This window comes from Rhipicephalus sanguineus, chromosome 5 (assembly GCF_013339695.2).
Source record: "Rhipicephalus sanguineus isolate Rsan-2018 chromosome 5, BIME_Rsan_1.4, whole genome shotgun sequence".
In the NCBI taxonomy this organism is placed as follows: domain Eukaryota; kingdom Metazoa; phylum Arthropoda; class Arachnida; order Ixodida; family Ixodidae; genus Rhipicephalus; species Rhipicephalus sanguineus.
The window spans coordinates 97727871-97752934 of NC_051180.1; the positions used below are offsets into that span (position 1 = coordinate 97727871).

General features: G+C 46.8%; 1 protein-coding gene across 2 annotated transcripts; it reads right to left on the reverse strand.

The window, feature by feature from the left end:
- Window positions 1-3364: 3364 nt before the first annotated feature.
- On the reverse strand, window positions 3365-24387 carry LOC119394049 (facilitated trehalose transporter Tret1-like). Of its 2 annotated transcripts, none has more exons than XM_049415602.1 (3): window positions 24189-24387; window positions 5586-5834; window positions 3365-4857 (listed from the first exon to the last, which is right to left on the reverse strand). In XM_049415602.1, the coding sequence occupies exons 2-3, from the start codon at window positions 5788-5790 to the stop codon at window positions 3662-3664; spliced, it is 1401 nt and encodes a 466-aa protein (XP_049271559.1). In that variant the 5' UTR covers window positions 5791-5834; window positions 24189-24387; the 3' UTR covers window positions 3365-3661. The 2 variants fall into 2 exon arrangements, with proteins under 2 accessions (XP_049271559.1, XP_037517196.1); XM_037661268.2 differs by lacking the exon at window positions 24189-24387 and adding an exon at window positions 14562-14687.
- Window positions 24388-25064: the final 677 nt, after the last annotated feature.

The window sequence follows — 25064 nt, forward strand, 5'->3', positions numbered from 1 at the left end:
TGCCTAGCTAAGGCCTAGAGACAACGTAGCAGCAACCATATTAGTCTTCAGAATCGTCGAGTTTCGCTGTTTCAAGCCTTGCGGGCCGTAGTGCAAGCTTCCCAATTTTTTTTATTTTGTATGCTGGCGAGTTGCTATTCTTGGTATTCTTACTTTTCTCTTTTCATCATAGTTCCCTTGCTGGTTTTAATTTAACAGCACCCTCTGTGATCGCATGTCATTGTTGTTTTAGTTGTCGGTGTTGGAATCACAGGTGGCAAAGTAATAACTCGTCAGAGTATTTGTTGGCCCGAATGAAGTCAATATATATATTCTTCAAGAAAACAGAACGAAGTATGAAAATCGGCATCGGGTAGGTGGTAGACAAGACAAAATTATTTTACCGATTACTTACGCTTAGAACATAGATGTTGTCGGCCGGAACAGAAAGTTCAACAATGACCCCGTTTAGTCCAGTCTTTGTTAATAACAGCACACCACTTACTTCACGTTCAGAACGGTTGAAAGCGAGTCACTAGCTGATAGCCTGGTTGAGCGAATGGCACGGAATATTTCGTGTTCCAGGTTTCGCATATTACGACGATATAGAGAGGTACACCCATGCTAGCAAGAAGGAGTTCACAAACTCGTCATTCTTGGATTCCAATGATCGCGCATTTACATGAAGACAGGGGACAGTTTCCGGACAAGTATTTAGGGGAAGACGGTTTTACGGCCGTGGAGGCAGTGATGTATAAGGGAAACAACTAGCTAAGCACAGTCTCATGTCTATGGCGCGTCAGCTGACCGCGTCGTCTTCCCCAAGCCACTTAAGATAGTTAAACGCAGAACGGCCGAGCTTTCGTTTCGGCGTGCAAAAGTTACGCCGTCCTTTGTCTAGACATATCGCCGGCATGCCTCCCTCCCTTTTGGTAGCCACAGCAGTATCATCATCATCATCATCATCATCATCATCATCATCATCATCATCAACCTCACTGCTCAGCTTGTCCGCCGCGGTGGTAAAGCGGTTACGGTGCTCGGCTGCTGACCCGAAGGTCGCGGGTTCGATCTCGGCCGCGGCGGTCGCATTTCGATGGAGGCGAAATGGTAGAGGCCCGTGTACTTAGATTTAGGTGCACGTTAAAGAACACCAGATGGTCGAAATTTCCGGAGCCCTCCACTACGGCGTCTCTCATAATCATATCGTGGTTTTGGAGCCAAGCGTTGAAAACGTTAGACGCGTCTTCCTGGCCTTGACCAGAGAAGAATTTTCCTTCACATGACAGACAAAACGCGCTATTATGTTTGGTTCGCTTTGTTTCATTGTGAAGAAGCGACGACAGACGTCGATATCGCCGTTTGATACCACTTCACCAACGATTTCACCCACTTTCGAGACCATGTAATTAAATCCGGTTAAACAGGTACGCCCTTGACCTCTGCCTTATTAGAGGTTGAATATTGCTCCAATTAATCGACTCGCTGTGCCAACCATGCCTTTTCTTCCTTTCGTTTTTCGTTGAATGATTTGAGCTAATTCATCTCCGCAATTACCTATTTTGCGGCTCCGATAATTTAATTCAACTTGTCGGAAGAATCTTTGTACTACTGGTATTATTCTTCAATGAGCGAAACTGTGGCAGAGCTTTTTTTCTAAGGTTATCAGCTTCGTCTTGCGTTGCCGTACAATCGCTATATTTTTTTCATTTTTTTCCTTTTCAGCAGTGTCATCTTTGCCGGTGCTTGGCGTGTTGCCGTCAGCCATTTCGAAAGGGCTTTAGACAACAAGAACAGTGATAATAACTGTGGGGTTTAACGTCCCAAAACCACAATATGATTATAAGGGGCACCGTAGTGGAGGGCTCCGGTAATTTCGATCACTTGGGGTTCTTTAACGCGCACATAAATATGAGTACACGGGCCTCAAGCATTTTGCCGCCATCGAAAATGCGGCCGCCGCGGCCGGGATTCGATCCCGCGACCTTAACAAACACAGTGAAGACAATAACGGAAATACACAAATGCAAGCGACAGCACTGCTCGGCAGCAGTGAAAAAAAAAACAACAGCAACAAAACCAGCGAAAACTACTATAAGTCTAAAAGCACAAAATCTTGTGCTTACCTGCGACATGAAAGGATGCAGATTAGCACATGCACCGTTGACGCACTACTGCTGAACAAAGCCGCCGGTCAATGTGACTGCGGTTTAACTTGGTTCCGTAGGTGTCGCTGACGCCTGCGCATGCGGCATTTCTGTCAGGAGCACGTCAGCACCACCGACACCGAGCGGTGCTAGTTTCCCATCGAAAACGTTGATATCATGCTTGAGAGACGTTCGCCCGACTGCGAGGTGGAGGGATGCAGATTAGTGCGTGCACCGTTGACGCACTGTTGCCGAACGGTATAGCTTTGCTGGCCACTCACCGTGTTGTCCCTCTAGGGGACGTACGTATACAGACCATAGCCATACGTCGCCTCTGCAACCTTATCGTCCTATCAAGGGGAGTTACTTCCACAGGGTCAAATCTTCAAATTACGCCCCTGTGTTAGGGTATAATGTATATGGTTTTATATGAGGTAACCCTACACAACTTCACAGGCTAACGCAAGTACAGTGCTCATCCAATATATCGCCGTAAGTTGGATTTATTGAAAGGAGGAAGTCATGGAGGGACTGCTGTATGAAACACTTTATTTCATTCGGGTTTTTTCCCGTCTTATTCCAGCCCGTGGCGCCTGTCGCAGAAGTACAGCCTACAACCGTTCAAATGGAAGGTTACTTCCAATGTAACCAGATGTGTATGTGTCATCGTTCGGGACGCATCGCACTTCTACGTCGCTATGGAGAGAGCCGGCAGTTGTAACGATCCGAAAGCAAACATTCCGCGCTTCGGCTCCATTTACCGTATCCGATCACCTGCATAACCAGATCTCACCAGATGACGCCATGTGCCGCGAACATTGTGCGCGCAAAAGCAAACAGTGGGCACTACGCAAACAGCTCTACGCGCTTGCCCGGTTCGTACCTCACGGGCTCACCCCAACGGTGGTAGAGCAGCGTTGATCTCTGCAGGAAATCATTTAATATCGGGCCATTTTCTTTCCTTGCCCCCAATGGACCATTTCTCACTTGCTCGGCCTACGTCTCGACCACGACGCAGAGTGGGCATGGGCTCTATTGGCTTGAAACGCGCCGTCACACTCAGAATAGATGATGCTGAACGTGCTTTTATACATTTTGCTTATGTTAATAGTGTTAGCGCCTATTTTATTGCCACAGCTATACAATGCAACAAGGCCTGCAGTGTCTTGTCCGCTCATGAACAGAAAGGTCAGTGTTCTAGGGCGTGGTCTGTAGAGATTAACCTGTAGAGTCTAGGGCGTGGTCTGTAGAGAAACATAGCACCTGCAAAAATTGTTGTGTGGTTGTAGTTACATCACGTTATCTACATGTGAAGCAATCTTAAGTAAAAAAAGTTGCATTTCCAAAGCCGCCACTAACGGCTAGACCTGTAGAAGATCCCTCAATTCTCAACCATCCGTTTTTTGTTAAAAGTAAAATGGAGATTCTGATGTGCCATGTTGGCACGAATGGCGCCGCTGTGGCCTTCCACTAAACCGTAGAAACAGTGTTTGGCGTCAAGATTGTTAGTGAGGCTCAAATTTCTTGTACGGTTTTTAAAGATGGCACGTTACCACTTCACCCATAATATACAGCTGTGTGGGTACGACTTTCTTACCGAAAATTTGTTCGATTTCATCGAGAGTCTTCCCCTTCGTATCAGGAACAAATATAGAAAATACAAGCAGCGTTACGGCCAGTAGTGCGCCATAGAACCAATACGCGGCTCCAGTGCCTACGAGGTGCACTAAGTCTGCAAACGTCTTGGTTATGAGGAAGCCGAAACTGTAGAAGAGGACTACGCACGCAGAGGTTGCCACACCTTTGGCCTTCAATGGTATCAATTCTCCTATGAACACAAAGGGCAGCGGGCCGAGCCCGAGGGAGTAACCGATGAAGTACAGTACGATAGATGCCAAAGGAAGCCAGCCGTAGTTGTCCAGAAAACTTTGGCCATTCCCGTCTTTTAGGTGGAAGCACAAGCCCAGCGCTACTAAGCTGGCTGCGGACAGTGCGGTAGAAAAGATGAAGAGAAGCTTGAGCCCGGCCTTGTCAGCGAGCAGGGTGGCGACGAGGAAGAACAACGCCAGCATCCCGCCCACAACGATGGCACAGTCGTCGGGAGCCATGGCAACCCCGGCCTCCTGGAAGATGTCTTGAGCGAAAAAGAGCAGAATGTTGACGACTGACACTTGCTGCATGAGTAGAGTTAGAAGGGCGCACAGAAACGATTTGTAGACGTAAGGCTGAGCGAAGTCGCCGAGGGTGAGTCCCGTGGCGCCTTCGGTGACGCTGCTTTCCATGGCCTTGAATTCGTTCTCTGTGTGCGTGCCCCGGTAGAACTGCAAAGCTTCCACGGCCTCCTTGCGGCGTCCCTTCTGCAGGAGCCACAATGGCGACTCCCTGACGTAGAGCAAGAAAGCGAGGCCGTTGATGACAGCTGGGACGAAGCTTGCAGCGGCGAGCCACTGGTAGTTCAGCCACTTGCCCATGACGTAGCCCACGAAGATTCCCAGAGCGAGCATGAAGTTACAGCCCGTGTTCAGCGCTCCCCGCAGGCTGGTGGGAGCCACCTCAGCCACGAACACTGCGGACGTTGTGGATATGACGGCCACTCCTGAGCCCGTGAGGAAGCGGCCGGAGAAGAGAAGACCCTTTGAATTGGCGAAGGCGAGCATGAGCCAACCGGCTGCGAACAACACGGCCCCCACAACCATGGAGCCCCTGCGGCCAGTCAGGCTTAGCAGCTGCCCTGTCAGGTAGATGAGAACAAAAGCGACATCAGAATTCCTTTTGCCCCTATGAGCAGCGTCACTAACCGTAAGGGTGTACATCTACAACTGGTCGTCGTCTTTTAGAGAGGCATGTATGCTTCGCACTACTGTGGCGAAGGTGTATTATTGTTTGTCACCACGAACATCGATTCGAACGTAACTTTCAACGACTGCTCATTAGAGTATTCAGAAGTATGCGACCTAATCACTTTTCCATTTCCCTATAGGAAAAGGGCTCCCGCATTTTTTTCTTTTACTTGATATAACCGGTAGGGGAGGGCCTTAAAAAACGCCTCAAGAAGCCCCATTTCAAATATTTGTGACATTTAGCGCTTAAGACACGGTTAGGGACGTCTTTACCAAAATTCCTTTCAGATAAGTTTATCATTTCGCACCAGGAGGCGACAGCTATAATAATAATACCTGGGTTTAACGTCCCAAAACCACGCTATAATTATGAGGGACGCCGTAGGGGAGGGCTCCGGAAATTTCGACCATCTGGTGCTCTTTAACGAGCACCTAAATCTAAGTACATGTGCCTCAAGCATTTTCGCCTCCGTCGAAATGTGGCCGCCGAGACCAGGATTCGATCTCGCGACGTTCGGGTCAGCAGTCGAGCACCACTGCCACTAGACCACCGTGGCGGGCATTCACTCTACATGCGAAATGAAATTCCACTTTAAGAACTTCACACACTGCTCTTCACCTGAGAACACTCCGGCGGCGATGCCTCCGGCGAGCATGAGTGAGCCGAACCATGCCGCATCCTCCTCACTGATTTGCAGGTTGCGCCGGATGTCGGGCAGCGCGGGAGAAGAGTACGCGTACGTGAGTCCCGTGGTAACGGTGCCAAAGTACGTGGCCGCCATCGCCAGGTACATCCGGCGTCGGCCGTCCGATGCGCTGTCCATGACGTTGTCCACCGAGGCTGTTCCATCGCGGACAGACCCTGCATCTATAGATGTAAGCGGTGCGTGTGACGCTTGACACCAGAGCTGGGGCGATTAGTTTCCACGTGCCGACAAAATCGGCTCTTCTCGCAGCCAACCGAACATCTACGGTTGCGAGAGCATGAAACGGATGTCTTGCATTGGTGGACAGTGGAGATGGGATATGGGCGATACTCTTTTATTACTTTATATACTTAGTTGTACTTTCAGCGCTTGAGTATACCTTTCTTGTTTCGCGTCGTCCATTCACCCGGTGTGCGCTGTCATACGCTATAATGATGAACCAAACAGTACATTTTAGCGAACACTACGTACGAGTGACAGAGGCCCCTACTGAACGTCCTGGTAACTGTGCCTGCATGTGCGAGGCGGATCAAGACGAATGGACGCCTTGGTGCCATTGCCTTTGAAAGACACGACACCTGAGCTTTTGCGTGTGTCATATATATGAGGAGCAATTAAAAGTCAGAGCTGCTGACGGGGTTTCGCTTGCAAGGACTGACCTAGCTTAATTGGTGATGCTTAGCCTAGGTGGTCTACGACGACAACAACAACTCGATCGGTAAGTATACGTATACATACATCGCACAACAAAACGGGGGTGCACATTCAGTACAAGCCTGAAGCTGCCTTGCAAGTTTCCGCTTCAAGGCTGAAGAGATTCACCGATTAATAATTTATGACCCTTGAATTTGGACTTGGCCAACCAAATACTGTCCTATGAGAATTCTGGTGCACAGCTTACCGAAAAAACGCCATGTGCAGTAAAAAAAAAGTGTAGCGTATTGAACAGAGCTCAGTGTTCTCAAAGGGATGCACTTCCTCAATATTTACATGGACTGCGTATGTTAAAATCTAGTGATGTGCAAGAGCAAGAAAGCGCGTAATAACAATGCCCTTGGTTCGTCAGAGTTGAACGCAATCTATTTCGTAAAAATTTAGACAGCGTGGTATTAACGTGCAACTTTAAATTGATGGCCTGAAGAATCCGTACCAGTGCTCCCGCAATAACGAGAAGGAAGAGAGATAGCTAGCTGAGTTGTAATTGTAAGCATGATGCATTGAAAAAATTACACATAATCTCCCCCTACGGGCCACCATGGTGGAATGCGAAAGCATCGCGGGGAGTGCGCATCGAGTTTCAGTTTCTCTTATGTGACTTATGAGACGGTAGTTGTCGAGGCGTTTGAATTACCGCTTGCCGACGCTGACGTTTACGTTCGGCTTCCCGAGACTTCCTCTGCTCCGCGGCTGTGGCGCTGCCGCTGCAACTAGCGCCGACGTTGACGTTGCTCATGGCGTTTCGCACACCGTTGCACAGAGAGAGAATGATGGAAGCACATCGAACGCACGCTTTCGCAGCCCCGAGATTCGTTTGCCGGCGTTGCCGTTTACGTTCAGCTTCGCGAGCGTTCATAGCGCCGTTGCGAAGGAGAGTGCAACGGGAGCGAGCGCGCGCCGTATTACATACGAGCGCACAGCGGTGGCGGAGAGAGAGAAACGGGAGAGGAGAAACGAAGCGGAGGAAACGCTTACGCCACCTCCTCCCACCTCCTCGCGCTCACGCGAGGAGAGGGGGAGAGTTGGCGCATGCGCAGTATGGGTGCGGACGCCGCGGAACGGACACTGCCCCCAGCATAAGATGCTTTCGCATCTAAAAGCGCAGTGAAGAGAACGCGCCAAGCAGACGCGACTGACGAAATGCTGGGATTCAGTGTTCCGTTTGAGAGCGCCTAAAAAACAACCAAGTCAAATAACTGAGAAATATGCGCGGCTGGTTGTGAAGTGCAAGTGCACGTTTGAATATGCTCTTTACAGAACAGTAGCTCAAAAATCTGTTGTAACAGGAAAAAAAAAACAAATAAGCTGTAGGGTCTTGCACCAACAATTCGACTGACGAAAACAGGAGGGCTTCGGCACATGTTGATAATAAGAATATAATAATTGTTTGCGCTTTACGTCCCAAAACCACCACATGATTATGCAAGACACTGTAGCGGAAGGCTTCAGAAGTTTGGACCACTTAGGGTTCTTTAACGTGCACCTATATCTGAGTACACGGGCCTTTAGCATTTTGCCTGCATCGAAATGCGGCTGCCGCGACCGGGATTCGATCAACAGCTGCCTGACCTTCGGTCAGGCAGCTGTTGATAACGCAGCACGTCACCTGCAGCATCCATATGTCACTGTAGGTTGTTTGGGGGATATTGTAAGAGCTTGTCAATATGGACGCTGCAGTACATAGAAGGAAACCTTTGTTATCTCCAGTTCCACCTGTGTTGTCTAACCAGCACTATGCAATGGTGGCTGTATCTAAGCGTTGTTTGTGTGAAGACATCGTGTGGCATACTGTGCAAACAAAGCGCAAATAATAATTCACCACAGGGCAATAATCGTTTCATTGCAGTCTTAGTCGAAAGGTGTGCCGTTTGCCTTGTTACGTCACTACTCCAAAGCAGCCTCAAACAAGATAATTAGAAACTATCGTATTAACTTTAGCATGCTTTCTAATCGCGTAAAGGTTCGCAATGACATCTCTTGCCCAGAAATTCCTTCTCTCTGTGCATCCAACCTAGCATATTTGGCGAGCATAGTTGGCATAGCAACGACACGGGGCTTAGCCTGTACATCCTCTAAAGAAAAAAATTAAGGCTGCTTCGCATTAGTGGTGCCCAGCCTGAAGAAGGTTCGGAGCTGGGCGGCCTTCTTTGGTTCTTTTTGGATTTCCCTTTCTTTCGTCCTCTCTTTCTTTCTTTTCCTCTTTCCATTTCTTCCACCTTTATTTCCGCCTTTATTTCTATTTATTTCTGTCTCTCTCTCTGTATATTTTTCTTCCTCTTTCTTTCCTATTTCTTTCTTTCTGTCTCTATCTGTCTCCCCCTCTTTTTCGCTTGCTTCCTCTTTCTTTCTTTTTTTTTCTCTCTCTCTATTTCTCTGTTGCTCATTCTCTCTATGACATGGTTCACTCCCTCGCGTCTACCTTTTCCTCCTCCTCACCCTGATTTCCATTTCTCACTCTTTTCGTTGTTTGTCACCCTCACTTTCTCTCTCTTTCTCGCTATTTCTATTTTCTTTCTCTTTCTTCCTTTTCTTTCTCTCGCTTTCTCGCTTGCTTCCTTCTTATTTCTATCTCTCTTTCTCTCTTTCTTTAACTCTTTCTTTCTTTTTCTGACTTCCTATTTCTCTCTTTCTCATTCTTTCTATGCTATGCGTTACTCTCTTCCCTGCTCTTCGCCCTCACATCTCTCCACCTCACCCTCACTTCAGAGGAAGGTGAAGCATCAGATGAAGATGAAGACGATGATGAAGAAGAGGACAAAGAGAGCGCGTGCTGGTTCATGATGATGACCATTTTTTTTTCTGTTTCAGACAGACAAATTATGGATAGCTTACACTGCTTCGCTGTTAAAAAAAGCGCCTTCCGTTTATGATGTACTAAATGAATAGTGCTTTCTGTCATGTACCGTGGAGGTAAAGGGCTCGTTCTTCCAGACAAGAACGTTAGCCCCAAGAGTGATTGAGTGGTCCTCGTCTGCACGTGACGTTAGCTAGTAATGTGTGCTGCAGCGCCGCACAGGTGCTTCTTAAACGTAAGGGACTAATAAACGCGGTCTCATGTGATCGACTGAGGCAAGCAAGTTTGTACTCGTGTGTACGAAATGCTCCGGTACAGCTGACTTTCTATAACCTTGACGTTTATATACGAAGAAAGCTACAAGCCTTGGTGCTCGAGCTGAGCAAGGGCAACCTTTCCTTGCCGTAATGTTTTATATGGAAATTTTAATGACGCGTTCCATGTATTAGCATTCGTAAACATTGACGTTGCCGTAAAGCTTTCTTCAGAATTTCAAACACAACTGTGTCAGAAAGCTCTCGTTATTGAAAAATATGAATGCGCTTCACTCACATTTGCCACGAGTTTACTCGCACATTCAATCTTGTCCTCCCATTTCAATAACATTTTCGGAAGCTGTACGAGCGTGTGTCGAATGCAAGGACATGTTAAAGCTTCGTAAGGCAAACACAACCCACGCTTCACAAAGACAGACGCAAGCAATACGAGGTGCAAGCGCTGTGTGTGTGTGTTCCTTGTGTCTGCCATCGTTAAGCGTGCTCTGTTTTGCCTCGTGATGATGAACGACCAACTAGCTCAACATGCGTGATTCATGTTACAGCTCTGAGGACTCAAGAGCGTTCTGGTGCGCTCGCTGAAATGTTTATGCGTTCACGAGCAGAGATCCCATGACTGTGTCGTGCACAGAGTGCTTTGCCATAACATGAAGTGTGGCGACAGTTGGTTACATGTAACAGAAGGCCAGCGGAAAACAGTACAAAAAATGGACAACAGAAAAAAAAAAAACGCTGAGGTACCTAACTGATAATGTCTGGGAAGGAAGGAACTGGACAGAGAAGAAAGGCAGGGATGTTAACCTGTCTAGAACTGGTATGCTACCCTAAACTGGGGAAAGGGAAGTTTTAAAGTTAGAGGTAAATGAAGAGAAAAAGAGGGAGATGGGGAGCACACACACACACACACGAAGTCACACTCCTCACACTCACAATATCGCTACATTTGTATAACCGCCGGTGCAAGTCTTCAAGAATTTTAGCAACGCCTTCGTCGCCTTCATCCGCGATGACTTCTCAGGACGGCATGCTAAAATAGTTTCCGCTGTCATTGCTCTGTTGTCAAGGCGAGCTAGGGCGACTGCAACTGACAGCACAGGAAGTAAGATTCCTGTACAATCGCACACGCTTGTAATGCCAAAACTCTGCACTGGCGAGTGATAAGTGTCGGTCATATCGCTTTACTATTGTGTTTCGTGCAATGTAAACGCGCTATGAAAATAGTGACACCGAACTTACCTTTAGAAGGCAGGTGCAGCGCTGCTAGATTCTTGTTTTAAGGCGAAAGCCTTGGATTCTTCATCAAACGCGAAAATTGACCATCGGCGTCCCGCGTCCTTGGCGTCAACACGAGTGATGCAAAAATATCATCACATGCTGACGTCACCTTATGATGTCATCATGACATCACAGACCGCCAGAACTTCTGACGTAATAACGTCACGTCAAATGACATCATCACATGACATCGCCTCCTTGCATTGCCGCCGTGATCGGTGGCCCGATCACGGAGGCAATGCAAAACCAGGTGATGTGTAGAATAATAATAATAATAATAATAATAATAATAATAATAATAATAATAATAATAATAATAATAATAATAATAATATCTGGGGTTTAACGTCCCAAAACCACGATATGATTATGAGAGACGCCGTAGTGGAGGGCTCTGGAAATGTCGACCACCTGGGGTTCTTTAACGTGCGCCTAAATCTAAGTACACGGGCCTCAAACATTTTCGCCTCCATCGAAAATGCAGCCGCCGCGGCCGGGATTCGATCCCGCGACCTTCGGGAGGTGATGTGTAGAAAGCTTCCAACGTCTCCGATCCTTGAGGAAGTGCAAAACCACGTTACGTCCAGAAAGCATTCAGAGGGGGCGGGGAAGGAACAATGCATCGATTGAAGGAAAAGAAGAAGATGACTTTTGTCTTCGAGTCACGTTAGGCAAATGCATAAGGAACCGTGTGAGTCATTTTAGTACAGTGATCGCACCAAGCCCTATCAGGAGACGACCGTTGAGAGTGATTTACAGTATTTTATTGCAGATACATCTTGTTGCGACTTTGCGATGCGAAAGCTTTGTATTTATCTATGTTTGTATGGTTACACTAATTCTTTTCAGCACACTTTCAGACCACTATGAACGAGTCAGAAAACGTCGATTTATTAACGCAGGAATCGAAACATGTTGCATAAAAAACGAAAACCTCCGCACAACCTACCAATACTTCTTATCAGCGTCGTGCATCCCCTTTTGACTCGTGCTCTCAACCTTTTTGTTTCTTGTTTAAATTCCAAGTACTTACGACGCACATACACAGCATGCAGCTGCTGAAAACTTGGATTTAATCAGAGGTCGTTACCTGTAACGACCATTTAATTTATTCCAATGACATCCCACGTCGTTTCTCATGCGCTTAAAACTCCGAACAAAGGCATTGAACCGAAGGAGCATGCTTGGCAACCGAACACGCGCAGCATGCGGTAAACATATATGGCGCTTTACCGCAGGCACGGAAGCCGTAGCCCGAACGATGAAGTCAGTTATCGAAAACGGGCCGGAAAAGAATTTTGAAAATGCCATGACCATAGAACAGTCGCGAAAAGAAATCGTCGCCATACATGCAAATGGACACATGGATGGCTAGCAGACGATACCAGGAGCAATGGACACTGAACGTGCTCCTGATGGCAACTCCGCTCGATTTCGCTGGGCATTTTGCTTGAACATATAGTACAAATTACTTTATGAATTTGCCCACTACTGTTTCAATAACTCGTGAGGGACAGGCTAGCCGGCAGCGTCTAGCAGCCTTCACGTAGCGAGCACGCGCGCGAAGAGCGGCACCAGAGTCCTCTCTCTGACGTCACACGCGAGAGGGCGCCACTCCGAATAGCGAACGCCGAACGCTTTCAAGCAGCGTCATTCAGGAACGCTCCTCTTCTGGAGGTCGACAAATGCGGAAAAATCTCTTATTCCCTAAGCAGGAGAAAAGCATGCCGTATTAGATGGACTGCTTTCGCGACTGCCTGCAATTTCACTTAAAGTAACTACTACAGAAGCTACATTTTTTGTAATAAAATGTCGGATACAGGGACAGGGCTAGACTCTCTAACCATCTACGCCAAGCGATGCTTACGGAAGCAGTTACGCAATTCTGTCAATGGGTAGCAACCGCACCGAGATACCTTTATTGGTTGTACGAACACGTAAGCATATTCCTGTGACTGGTGTTCCTGTAAGCGCTTGCCTTGGTTGCTTGAGCTCCACTAATAAAAGCTCTTAAGAAAGAAAGATATTAGTTTTATTTTCATTTTTTAACGCAAGGCTATTACAGTTTCTTGCGAACAATACCCGCCAAAGTTGCAACGAAGAAAGAATTTATGATGTTTCTAGACCACTACGGGTCTCTTGGTCTCTTGTGCACAAATTCTTTTTTGGTTGCAACTTTGCCGAGTGTTTGTTTATTCGCAAGAAATGAATGCCCCTCGCCAGGAGGTGTTAGGTGTTCCGTCGAACCCTGTACTATAACGCTATTACGGCTGAAAGCAAGGTATCATCTACGGCATGCGCTTCTTGAACATTTTAAAAATGTTTATTTCTGAGCCATTATAGAAATTTAACGTTAGCCTCTGATATATGTTTTATATCTTTCTGTTTCATGTTTTTTTTCTTACACGATGAACAGTTCGAAATGACAATTGAACGGCATCACTTGTCGCTAGAGTTTCACACCTTTAATGCATGTTTCATTCAAGTTGATTGAAATGCATGCCTAATGCAAGTTTCTGTGCTCATCGGTATGAACAATTCGCTGCACACTCTCTCGAGAAGTTTGTGCTCCGAAGAATACGCGCAGGTGAATCGATTTTCTGAGCGCGCTGATGTTTAGAGTACAATAGAACCACACAGAACTCTTACAGAAAGCTTTCAAATCACGGTGCCACATATTTTACCATGCACAAACAAACTATTTGAGTACAGTACAGCTATGCATTGTTGGCACGTATTTATTATGGCGTTTGAGCATCCTTGAGAAGATATTCGACGGAAGAAAAAAAAAAGTAAACCTCACACAGCGCTTTAAAAATATTCAGCTCAGTGTGTCCTAAGTTTTGTAAGCAAGATGCACTAAAAAGTCGGTAGGAAATCGTTGGCACGCATCCATCGTAGTGTTTCACCCCTGATGGGGACCTCTCTGTGGATGCCAAGTTCAAGGGTTCTGGCTCGATTGACGGCCACGGCGGCCCCTGTTTTCATGGGGGGCGCAATGCAAGGCACCCACGAACTTAGCTTTACGTGCACGTTAAAGAAACCCAGATGGTCGAACTTACTACAGAGCGTCCCGCAAAACGGAAGGCCTCATAATCATATTGTGGTTTCGGCACGCAAAACCCACGAAACTATTATTAATTATTACAGAGGTTTTCTATAGGCACCCGTGCAATTTCTTTACTGATGTGTATCGATTTTACATTGATAATATTAAACCCCTCACCACTTAGAAAGTAGCTTGAGCAGGGGTCTCAAACACGCTGCCCGCACACCTTTCGATAGCGGCCCAACCGGCACATGACTGTCTTTGTCCCACATATATTTTTAATTTTCTTAATAAGTATATTCATGAGCTAAACAGAAGTGAGTGTTGTGAAACATTTTCGTTCGTGAGGCACCCCTGCGGTCACCGTATGTTTAACTGTCACCACGGAACAAAAACTCGATATTTCAGAATTGGCGTCAAGGTTTCAGTAATTCCGGAGATATGTATGGATGTGTTTCCGAAATCCGGACGTCAAATATCCCCGCAGAGATGACAAATGTATCAGATATTCCAGAGGCTTTCTTTCAAATGGCAACATTAGCTGACATTTTGTTCGCCCCCAAGCGTAGGTGAGTTTGAGACCCCCCGAGCCGGAGCAATGAACAGGTTCAGCAATCGCATGCATCTAGACGCGTCAAAGCGCTACATACTCTTCCTTTAACCGAGCCATTCACTTCGATGAGCAGTTAATTGGCAAAATGTGAGGAAGCCGGGTGAGGGTAATGCGCACAGATTTGAGTCGCTTCCTGTAAACAAGTAGCTCCGCTGCATGTCCTACCTGTCATGCTGGCGCTTCGTCAGTAGAAAATACGGAGAAGTATTTAGGACGTTGCCAAGTGTGAGGTTGCGGTAACCACAATCGATACGTACTGAAGACGCGTGCTCCGCGACTGCGGGAACAAGAAGCAAGCACTGACGTCACAAGAAAAGAAAGGGACATTCTACAGTGATGCACAGGTGTTAATAGTTGATTTGTCTTCGCTGAAGGCGCCTCGTTCCGGCGGAGCTGTCTTCACCAGACAATGTAGTGGTTACAAGCGCAGTAAGTATCCAGATTTAGCAGGAGGTGTTTGTAACTGCGAACAATGAACGTGCAGTTAGCAGCGTGTTTGGTTTGCAGACGTGTGAGGAAGACCGACGTGTGAGAAGAATGGGATTTTTCGCCTTCTTATTTTGCTTTTTTGTTAAACAATTTACGCGCAGACGTCATCTGCGTGCTTCGCAATCCCGTTCCCGTCGGAAATGGAAGATACATTCCAAAACGATACAGTCCGCAGCCTGATCTCAATTAAGGCGTTGTGATAGAAAGTATAGATTTTAAGTTTAGATGCCAATGTTTAAAATGCCTAAAGTTTAAAATGTCGTCTGGAATGTGGAAATGAGTGCTTGAGATATTATTTATAGCGTTGTGTTCTTGCATAACCTACAGCTGGATACAACTTTACAAGTCCGCGGCATTTCCTCCTCAAAGGCGGGTGCACACAAGCCTGCACCAATGGGTGCGCACTCCAGACTGACGTCAGGAGCCGGACTGCCTTCTGAGAACATTGCCGAGAGCATGAGCAGGACTATTTCTTTAGACGCGGAGGTTATCGCCTGCCGCGCTTCGATCATCTGGGCGGGACTCTCAAGACTTCTTCAGTTGTATCCAAGTATAGGCGCCTAGACGATGAACTCAATATTAGTCAATCTTAACCTTAAGAAAAGAACAAATGTTCGGGGCTAGATTTCTTATTACTTTTACTGCACACATACTGTGGAAGTACACTGAGAAACCGAATCATGAGGGCCTTCTTTAGTATTAGGTGTAAAATAGGTTATTCAACAACGTTCGTAGAATCCTTTCAATATGAAACGTTATCAGCGAAAAAAACTTTCAAATGACGTCTTAGACCGTGACATGAACCAACGGGGCTCGCAAATCAATAAATCTGCGACGTCAACTTGATCATGACCCGGGGTTAGGGATATGAGTTTAACACATAACCCTAACACAGAACACAGTACAATGCGACGATGATTGTGGTGATCTTGTGACTAACGGCTATAGTGTCACAGGCGCAAAAAGAAAGCAATGCCGATCCATGTAAAGCTCTCTGTTCTCTAACCGGCTCTTTAAATACTATAACGTTAAGTGCAAGGCCTGAGGCGTTTTTATGGCTGTAATGCAATGTCTTCTATGGCGAGAAATCTTACGCATCGTTCATTTTTAAGGGTTTCAATTGACACTGTCTTCTATTCCAACTAGAAATGGCTATGCGTTTAGCCACACGGTGATGCAAGTTTGACCACGCGCTTATTGCCTCATAACTCACTGCCACGACTTGTAATTGCATGCAAACTTTCACTGTAAAGTAATGCATCATGGTCAAGCGAGCACCAGCGCACGCTACGCTCCGTCCTCGATGGCGCAGTTCAGGCAAGCGAGAATATGTGCGGACATGCAGAGTTGTCCAAGTGCGTTAACCTCAGGAAACGTTGACTTGCCCTGTACCCCTTAGGCTGCAATTATGCACCGCCCACAAATTCTCGCTAAGCGTAAATTCCTGGGAGGTGCTTCCTGCATTGTCGACATGGAGGAAGTCACAGAAGAAGGATAGCGACGCGCCGTTTGTCTCGTTTGTTGCACCAACACTATTCTTGAAGTGAAAGTGTTTGACGAAAGTTGGAGCCATTGGACTCTCTAAAGGTGGATGACCAGCGGAGCTGACGGGTGCACTCCTGCCTCTGCTCTCGTCGGCGTTCTTCAAAAGCGTCCAGACTCGACTGACGCGGTGAAGCACGTACGAAAGGAGTTACCGCTCCTCTTAACACCGGTCTCTCCCTCCGTTCGCTTCGTCCGTATGAGTGGGGGACATTTGTGGGGAATTCTCCTTGCGAGCTGACGTCACTAGGCTTCGCCTTTATCCCCCGAAGATTTCGTCACTTGCCACGCACTACAGCGACAGCGAAGCACCCAGACTCGACTGACGCGGTGAAGCCCGTACGAAAGGAGTACCGCTCCTCTTAAGTTTTCTGCATAGCCTTCGCGACAGCACACCGGTTGCACCGCCTGCGGGATCGGCCCAACTTTGACCGATCGACGATGCCAATTCATGATGTCGTGTAGTGAGGACATTATGTGACGTCATGATGCCGTTTTGTGACGTCGTCGCTTCCTCTGAGAAGGTCACGTGTTTTTTTTTCTGTTCGTGGACGGACGGCACAAATCAAGAAAGTGTTCCATTTACAGCTCTGCTGTAAAGGCTAACCGGGGTAAAATGCAATATGCGGGAACAACTGAAGTTTAATTCGTACTTGGCGTCGCTTCAACTGTCTATGCTACTTAACAATTTACAGCCAGTCAATGACCGAACCGAATGTAGTAGGAATTCGCTTGGCTGCGTGTGGAACGCGCATGGAATAGTGCAGTAGCGATCTTGCAACGCGAGGCAGTTGGAGGAAACAATACTTCAAGGGCGCTTAATCTGCTTAAACCCCATTGCGTGAGGCTGCAATCGCACCGTGAGCTCCTCGATGAACACGTTCGGTCGTGTCGCCCAATGTCTCTTCTTATACCCTCTTATAAAGTTCACGCTGAGAGTTTTCACCAACTTTTCTGAACAGCTGTATTCGCTTGCTCGGGGAACTTCTATTAAATGTCGGCATTCATAAGTTTTGGAGCGCTGATGTATCTGCTCTCGGAAGCTGAAAAAATGGATTTACCGAATCAGACCACGATGTCTTAAACTCTTTATTTTCTTATTTGTCTCGCTCGCACTGTTGCTCGTGTCTCCTTGAAACACATGTGTGCTTGCCCATTGTATTGAAGAGTTCAATTGAATGCGACAGAATAAACTAGTTTAGGTTCGACGAATTGTGCTTTGAACAGCTAAGTTAAAGTCTGGCACGCAGCTTTTAATGAACGCAGTCTCTCTCATAGTTCGGCACCTCATCTTCTTTTTCTTGTTTTTCAACATGTAGCGCACGTGACAGCGATGCCTGCGTGCGATACTCTAGCGTCTGCGTAGGCGAGTGCTGCGCTCGGAATGTGGCCTTTAAAGAAGGACTCACCGGCAACTGTTGGAGCGCATTCGCGTGCGAGCTTAAGGGGGCACTGGCACCTTTTTACGAAGGCGATTTTACTCTGCCATACAAATCTCCTGTATGTAGAGACGGCTCTGAGCAAGTGTGAAGCTTAGCAAATGCTGATAAGATATTTGAATTTTATACTGAAGTCAATTTTTCCATGGCGCACCTACTGACATCGACACTAGCTTGACCTCAGGCTACAGTACAAATTCTGGTGACTTCACGCAGCAGTCTGGCTAGTTGTGATGACGTTAGGTACCAAAACGTCCAAGATGGCCGCTTGTGCGTCATCAAAACTTCCAAAATGGCCGCTTGTGCGTCACCAATGGAGCCACGGTGCGGAGCGGCCGTGGAAACGTAACTATATATTGTGCGAGCACGTGACGTGAAGCTCATACCGTGTCGTGACGTCAGGGTACAGTAGGAGCCGAAACTAGCTTTTAAAAACATACTGTAATTAATTTTTCAAGGCACACTCGCGCTTAGCACTACATTTTCAAGGCTGTTGAGGGCTTGACCTTTCATTTGAAGCAAAAAAACGACAACTGAAAATATTCGTGTCAGTACCTCTTCAAGAAATCACGTTCCTGCGTTATCATTGTGTATACCCTGATCATCGCCGTTATCGTGTAGTGCGGGATATAGGCGTTAATCTCTTCCCAAAATGCATTAAATAAAAAAATAGCACAGCTTGCACTAGTGGCGCAAGGCTAGAACCAACAGTGGAGCTAGTGTTCGACCTAGCTTTTACTAAATTTTTGCTAGTGATGGCAAGCTTTTTGCTAGAGATGCTATGTTTGTGCTACTGGCTTGGCTATCCTTCTCCGGTCTCGGTCAGTTCCCCACACTATAGGCACGTGTCACGTGGTTTTGGCGGGAGCATGTGACGTGACCAGTTGTTGCATGATTTTAGTCCCGTGACTAGCTGTTACGTGACGTTACGTGATTTTTAGTCTCGTAACATACTCGCCCATCATAGTTATTGCATTCCAGGACCGGACAAATCGGCGCACGTGTTATGGGAGCGAAGCAGAAGAAGAGCACGAAGCGAGCGCGTGCCGGTTAATTTCTGTTCGCACTACCCGGCGCAACGAAAAGCTTTAACAGCTCCGCGCTTAAAAATGCGCCCAAAGTTCATGGGAGGTATTAGGGGCTCTTAGCTTGTACGTATACTTCTTTACGCTACCGTGTTACCGAATACCGGAAGGAATCTGCGCATGCGCGGGACTTCAGGGAACGTGTCTATTTATGGAACGTGAACTACTCTCCGGATAGGCTTTACGTTTACGGCTCTATCTCGCAAATCCACCTTCGTTCATCGCGATATCCGCTTTGCGGAGGCTCCAGCCGCCGAGTAAAAATTAGCCGAAGTATCACCTTAATTCAGCCAGATTACCGAAGCTAGAGTCACCTAGAATACAGAAGCCGTAAGTATTTCTAGGCACTATACCGTAAGTAAACGTGAGAGGCCTAAAGCCCCTTAAAAGCTGGATAGGTGGCGCCATCTAGCAGTGTCAAGATGAACTAGGCAAACACAATATTTTCATTGCAGAAACATCGTGAATTCTACTTCTGGCGTAAGAACGTTGCCACGGCAATATTACGAATGAGTTGCCTTTTTAGTAACTTGCGTGTCCATGACTGTGGTTGCACGAAGCGTCACATGGTGTCGACACCATCGTCGGATAACCCGGTATTCTTACACTCCTTTGCGTATAATGGGACACAGTACACGCTGAAAACCTCTCTTGTGATTTTGCCGCAGCGGTGATACAATCTTATCTAAATTAGATGTAATTAAACACAGTTGGCATCACCATTTAGTGGTTTGCGCAAACGCAGAGGTATACGTTTACGTACGTACGTAAACGTTTACGAATGGGGAGCTAAATCTTTTCTGAAACATGCATTCGGGTAACACGGTAAACGCAATCCGGTATTCCGGTAACACGGTAACATTAAAAAGTATCCGTACAAGCTGAAACTCCCTACTGTGGCGTGAACCACTCTGCGAACACTTGTTCAAGACGGCAGTGTACGTGTAACTGGTATGGTCCATGTGTCCTCGGCGATATCGTCCAGCTGTACAAACGGACTTTCGCACCAACGGGCAGTGCATGTCCGTGTGTGCACGGGCCTCTACAATGAGAAGAATTATGGTGCATGCTCTTAGAGTTTCGTTTGGCATTACTACAGAGCTATGGGGTGCATTGCGTTTGCACGCATGAAGCATAGACGGTAGTGCGCCGTTATGGCTTTACCTAAAGTGGAGTTTGATAGAGAAAGAGAAGGAAACAAGGAAAAAAAAAGATATCGGAGAGCTTAACAAGTTAAACAGTCCGGTTCGGCTGCTGTTCACTGTGGGTCGGGGAGGGGTAATAAATTATTAAAATATTATTAACCTCTGTACTACTTCACGGTGCTTCTCCTTCGCAGCCAGGCATGTGACAGTGACAATGCACGTTAGTCGCGAAGACGCCCCCCCCCCTCCCTATTCAGCCCTTCAGGAAAATAAAAAGAAACGTACTATTCAGCATGAAATCGCTCACAAAAGGTGGAAGACGTTGCGTCCTTGTTTGCGTGTCTCAAAAGTCAGCAACGTTTCGCTCAACGTTTTGGTTATATAGAATTACACAAGCAGTGAGTGACTAGCGGGTTCATTAAATGTAAATATTCACCGAAAGAAATTGCCATAACCGCGATGTCAATTAGAAAAGCAGCGACACGTTATCCTTTCTTCCATGAAATACGCAGCATGCGCGAGAAGCTTTACATAAACGCACCTATAGTCGATAAACTGATGTTGTGAAATTCCTGAAGCAGTAGTTCGTATGTCAAAGTTGAGCAGAGAGTGCATTATCCTTCCTTCGCTATAGCGTCAACCGTCGCTGTGAAGCTGTAGATCGGCGCTGATGGAACATGTGCCGACATCTGCCTGAGAAAAAAGAAAACACACACACAAGTTATATATATATATATATATATATATATATATATATATATATATATATATATATATATATATATATATATATATATATATATATATATATATATATATATATATTGAATGCACTGGCAGGCTGCTGCTCGGCAACCAGGTTAAGACATGGCAGTGGTGACGTGCGTACTATACTCTTATAAATGTAGCGTTGAAGCGATTAAAGATGTTATACATTCGCCATTATCATTGTGTATCCGATCCCCCTTTAATATGACTATGTCGAGCTGACGGGTCGCTAACTACAACGCTGACAATAATAACTGTCGGGGTTTTACGTCCCAAAACCAAGATATGATTATGAGAGACGCCGTAGTGGAGTCCTCCGGAAATTTCCACCACACGGACTTCCTTAACTTACACCTAAATCTAAGCACATGGGTTTGTTGCCTCCATCGAAATGCGGCCGCCGCGGCTGGGATTCGATCCCGCAACCTTCGGTTGAGCAGTCAAGCGCCATTACCACTGGACCACCACGGCGGATGCGACTGCAATACTGCGAAAGCATTCAAACAAAGTAAGCAACCCATGCAATAGATGGCTTACCATCAATTGTAAGGCTGCGTACTACTGTTGAACAAACCGTTATCAGAAATTAGCATAACAGACTAACCGAATAAATTACACGTAGTTTTCACGTGACGTCATACAGTCGTCTGCTAGCGGCCGTCCGCGATATTGGAGCACTGCAACCGACGCGCCCGCGTGTTGGAGCGCACTCACAGCTGTCTGTCGTCACCGAAGACCTTGCGATTTGCGAACTTACCATCATCAGCCTGACTACGCCCACTGCAAGGCAAAGGCCTCTCCCATGTTCCGCCAATCGACCCGGTCCTGTGCTTGCGTCGGCCATGCTATACCCGCAAACTTCTTAATCTCATCTGCCCACCTAACCTTCTGCCTCCTCCTCGAGCGCTTGTCATCTCTTGGAATCCAGTTTGTTACACTTAATGACCAGCGGTTATCTTGCCTTCGCGCTACATGCCCTACCCATGCCCATTTATTCTTCTTGATGACGACTAAGATGTCCTTAACACCCGTTTGTACCCTGACCCACTCTGCTCCCTTCTTGTCCTGTAAGGCTTGACCTATCTATTTGCTTTCCATGGCTCACTGCGTCGTCCTCAGTTTAAGTTGAACCCTCTTCGTAAGCCTCCATGTTTCGGCCCCGTAGGTAAGTACCTGCAAGGTGCAGCTGCTATATGCCTTTTTCTTGAGGGATAGCGGTAAACTACCATTCATGATTTGAAAATGTCTGCCAAATGCGCCCCACTCATCCTTATTCTTCTAGTTACTTCAGTCTCATGGTTAGGATGTGCGGTCACTATCTGTCCTAAGTAGATGTAATCCTTTACCACTTCCAGTGCCTTGCTACCTAACGCAAAACGTTGTACGCCTCAGAGGCTGTTGAACAGTTAGGTCTCTGCATATTAATTTTCAGACATACTCTTCCGATTTCCCTGTCCAATTCAGTAATCATTACTTGCAATTCGTCAACTGAGTTACTAAGCAAGGACATGTCATCAGCCAATCGCCGGTTATCTCCTGACTATCACGTGTTAAATGATGACGGGCGGGTGGAATCCAGCCCGTCATGTTTGGCCGAGCTGGTGGGATGACGCTTGCTCGCTGGGATGCAAAGTCAACATGCGCGACGGCTTTGACCCGTAGACATTGGGTGCCAGGACAGAGACGACGACGGACGTCGACCTGCTACCGGTTACGACGCATGCTGACGCGGCCATTCTCTGCCGGTTGACTCACTGTGTTCGCTGCTGCGGCTACTATTCTTTCGCCTGTCGATCGTTTTTTTGCAAGCGCTTGCAGCGAGCCGCAGATTTAACGCCCGGTCATGCGCCGTTATTGTGCCTTAATGCTGGTACGGTGCCTAGACCTGGTTAGTGCCATGCATTAGACACTCTGGCTTCTCTGCAAATTACGAACACATCAACGAACCTAGCGCAAGCGAACCGCAGACTCTCGCATCGGTGAAACCTGGCGCATCGCTGCGTGCGCAATGCAACTGCATAACTTAAATGGTCTTGTTAGAAGCTGCTAGAAACAAAGTAAGACTACAGAAAGCACTTGCTATCACGATTTAGCCCGGTACGGATCACATTTTGTGGATTGCGATCACGTAGGGTGGCTACTTACACATAGTACAAACAACGCTCGTCGAGATCGTTAATCGCAGCTTGACGGTATACAGCAGGAATCTCAAACTCACCTCACACAAACTCACGCAATTTTGTCACGCAGGGGCCGGGGCAGTGAAGAAGTAGGAACGCGGGTTTGTACAAATTGTCAGCAAACGTTGCCATTTGAAAGAAATTAAAAAAAACCTTTCTCATATCTCATATACGGGTCATTTCTGAAGAGATTTGGTGCCAGTGTTCCAACATGTCGATACGGATCTCCAATATGGCGAAAATCTGGACGCCGATACTGAAACAGAGTTTTTAAAGACGGCAGTCTTTCTTGGGGAACTTCAACGCACAAATTTTGGTCTGTCTGTCTGTCTGTCTTTTTGTTTGTCTGTTTGTCACCCGGTTGTCGATTCAGCCACCCGGCCAAAGTTGAACCACTTGCTTACCGCCCACCTGTCTTGAACTGGTACGGCTGTTCATACTTGTGAACGTTGTTGATCAAAAAGTTATTACGCATATCTGAGGCGCAACATCGCTAGGTAAGTATTAGGTGGTGTGTTCCTTTAATAGAAAATGCATGGATACGTAATTCTAAAGACCCTAGTTTCTTAAGCTGCGCTGAAAGTGCGGCTGCGCTGAAAATGCCATATGCGTACCGACGAACGCCCTCTGCTACGGAGGAAGGAAACCCTCTGCACAAGCTCATGTATCCCGACGTATTGCCAGATGGCGTCCATATCTCACGCATCGCCTCCTTTATCGTCTTTAGACGGCATTTGCAGCGCAGCACGCAGATACGCGGCCAATTTTTTTCACGGTTTTGTTTCAACACATGTTGACCATATGGGGTTCCTCACCAAAAGAATGCTTTAGACTAGGCGTGTCTGCGTAGCTGATAAACATACTTATTAAGAAAAAAAAATGTCGGGTGAAGACGGCCATGTGCGGCCTGCGGGCCACGTGTTTGAGACCTCTGGTATACAACGATAAGCCCTTAGCTCGACTGTGATGATCACATCGCAATCGAAGGTGTCCGTGCAGCTAGCAGAAGATCCGAAACGGAATCGAAAGCGCCCCGAACTGCGGCAGTTAGGGTTAAAGCAATGTAAACACATCGACAATGCGTTTGAAAGAATGTAAGCGCAGGCTCATTTTTCGAGTGTTCACTCAATCCTGCGCTGCTTACCTGAAATGAAATATCGCGGCGTAATCCATGTCCTTGGCGTCCTTTCCTTATTCGCGTCCTTTTGTTATTGGCGTCCATGGTATTGGAATTTTCGACAGCACTTTCGCGAGACCGCATTGTCGAGTTCTCAATTTCGGAAAGCAGCAGAACCAGGTCCCTTGGCTTCATGTTAGTTTTCTGCGCGGCAGACTTGCTTTTCGCGCTGATTATTGCACTTGTCGACATTGCAACGCCGCGCTGTTACTGAACGCACACAGCGCAAAAATAACGACACTTGGGGCACAGGCACCGAAGCCGACGCCACGTATAGCAGTTCAGCGTAATAGTGGCCACCCATCGCATACGCCCCAGCTGTGACGTCCAGAGAAACTATGTATCAAAGCTGTCGCTATCTCATACCCTTGACCCGACCGCCTTTGCAACCATTGCCGTATTTCTTAGTGATAACGAGATTTCGTTCCTTAGAAGTTATTCTTTGTGCACGTGCCATTTGATACCCACCGAACCTTTACTTGTAGATATCTATATAAATCAATAAAACAAAATGTTGAAGGTTAGCTCCTTGGTCATTGTTTCTTCTTCATCGTTATATGATAGCCCAGCGCTACTAATTTCGTACATCATCAACCAAGAAGCCCAATTTTTGGCTGTTGCAACCATTAGCTTTTTCTGCTGCTGCACACAGTAGTTTTGTGCTTGTGTTTTGCTATAGATGTATGTAGATGCGGCATATTTTGAATAAAAGTGTTATCGCTGTTGAATTCATAATGAATTTCATATATCACAATTCGAAGTTGTCAAGCATTCATTTTCTTTCCAAATACATAAGAAACGAAAACTTACTGACGTATTGCGAGAAGCAACGACGGATGCGTT

Bases quoted from the DNA above. Each gene is read 5' to 3' on its own strand.
- LOC119394049 (XM_037661268.2), bottom strand. The intron at 4,858-5,585 runs GTGAAGAGCAGT...TCTACCTGACAG, and splicing joins CGCCGCCGGAGTGTTCTCAG to GGCAGCTGCTAAGCCTGACT.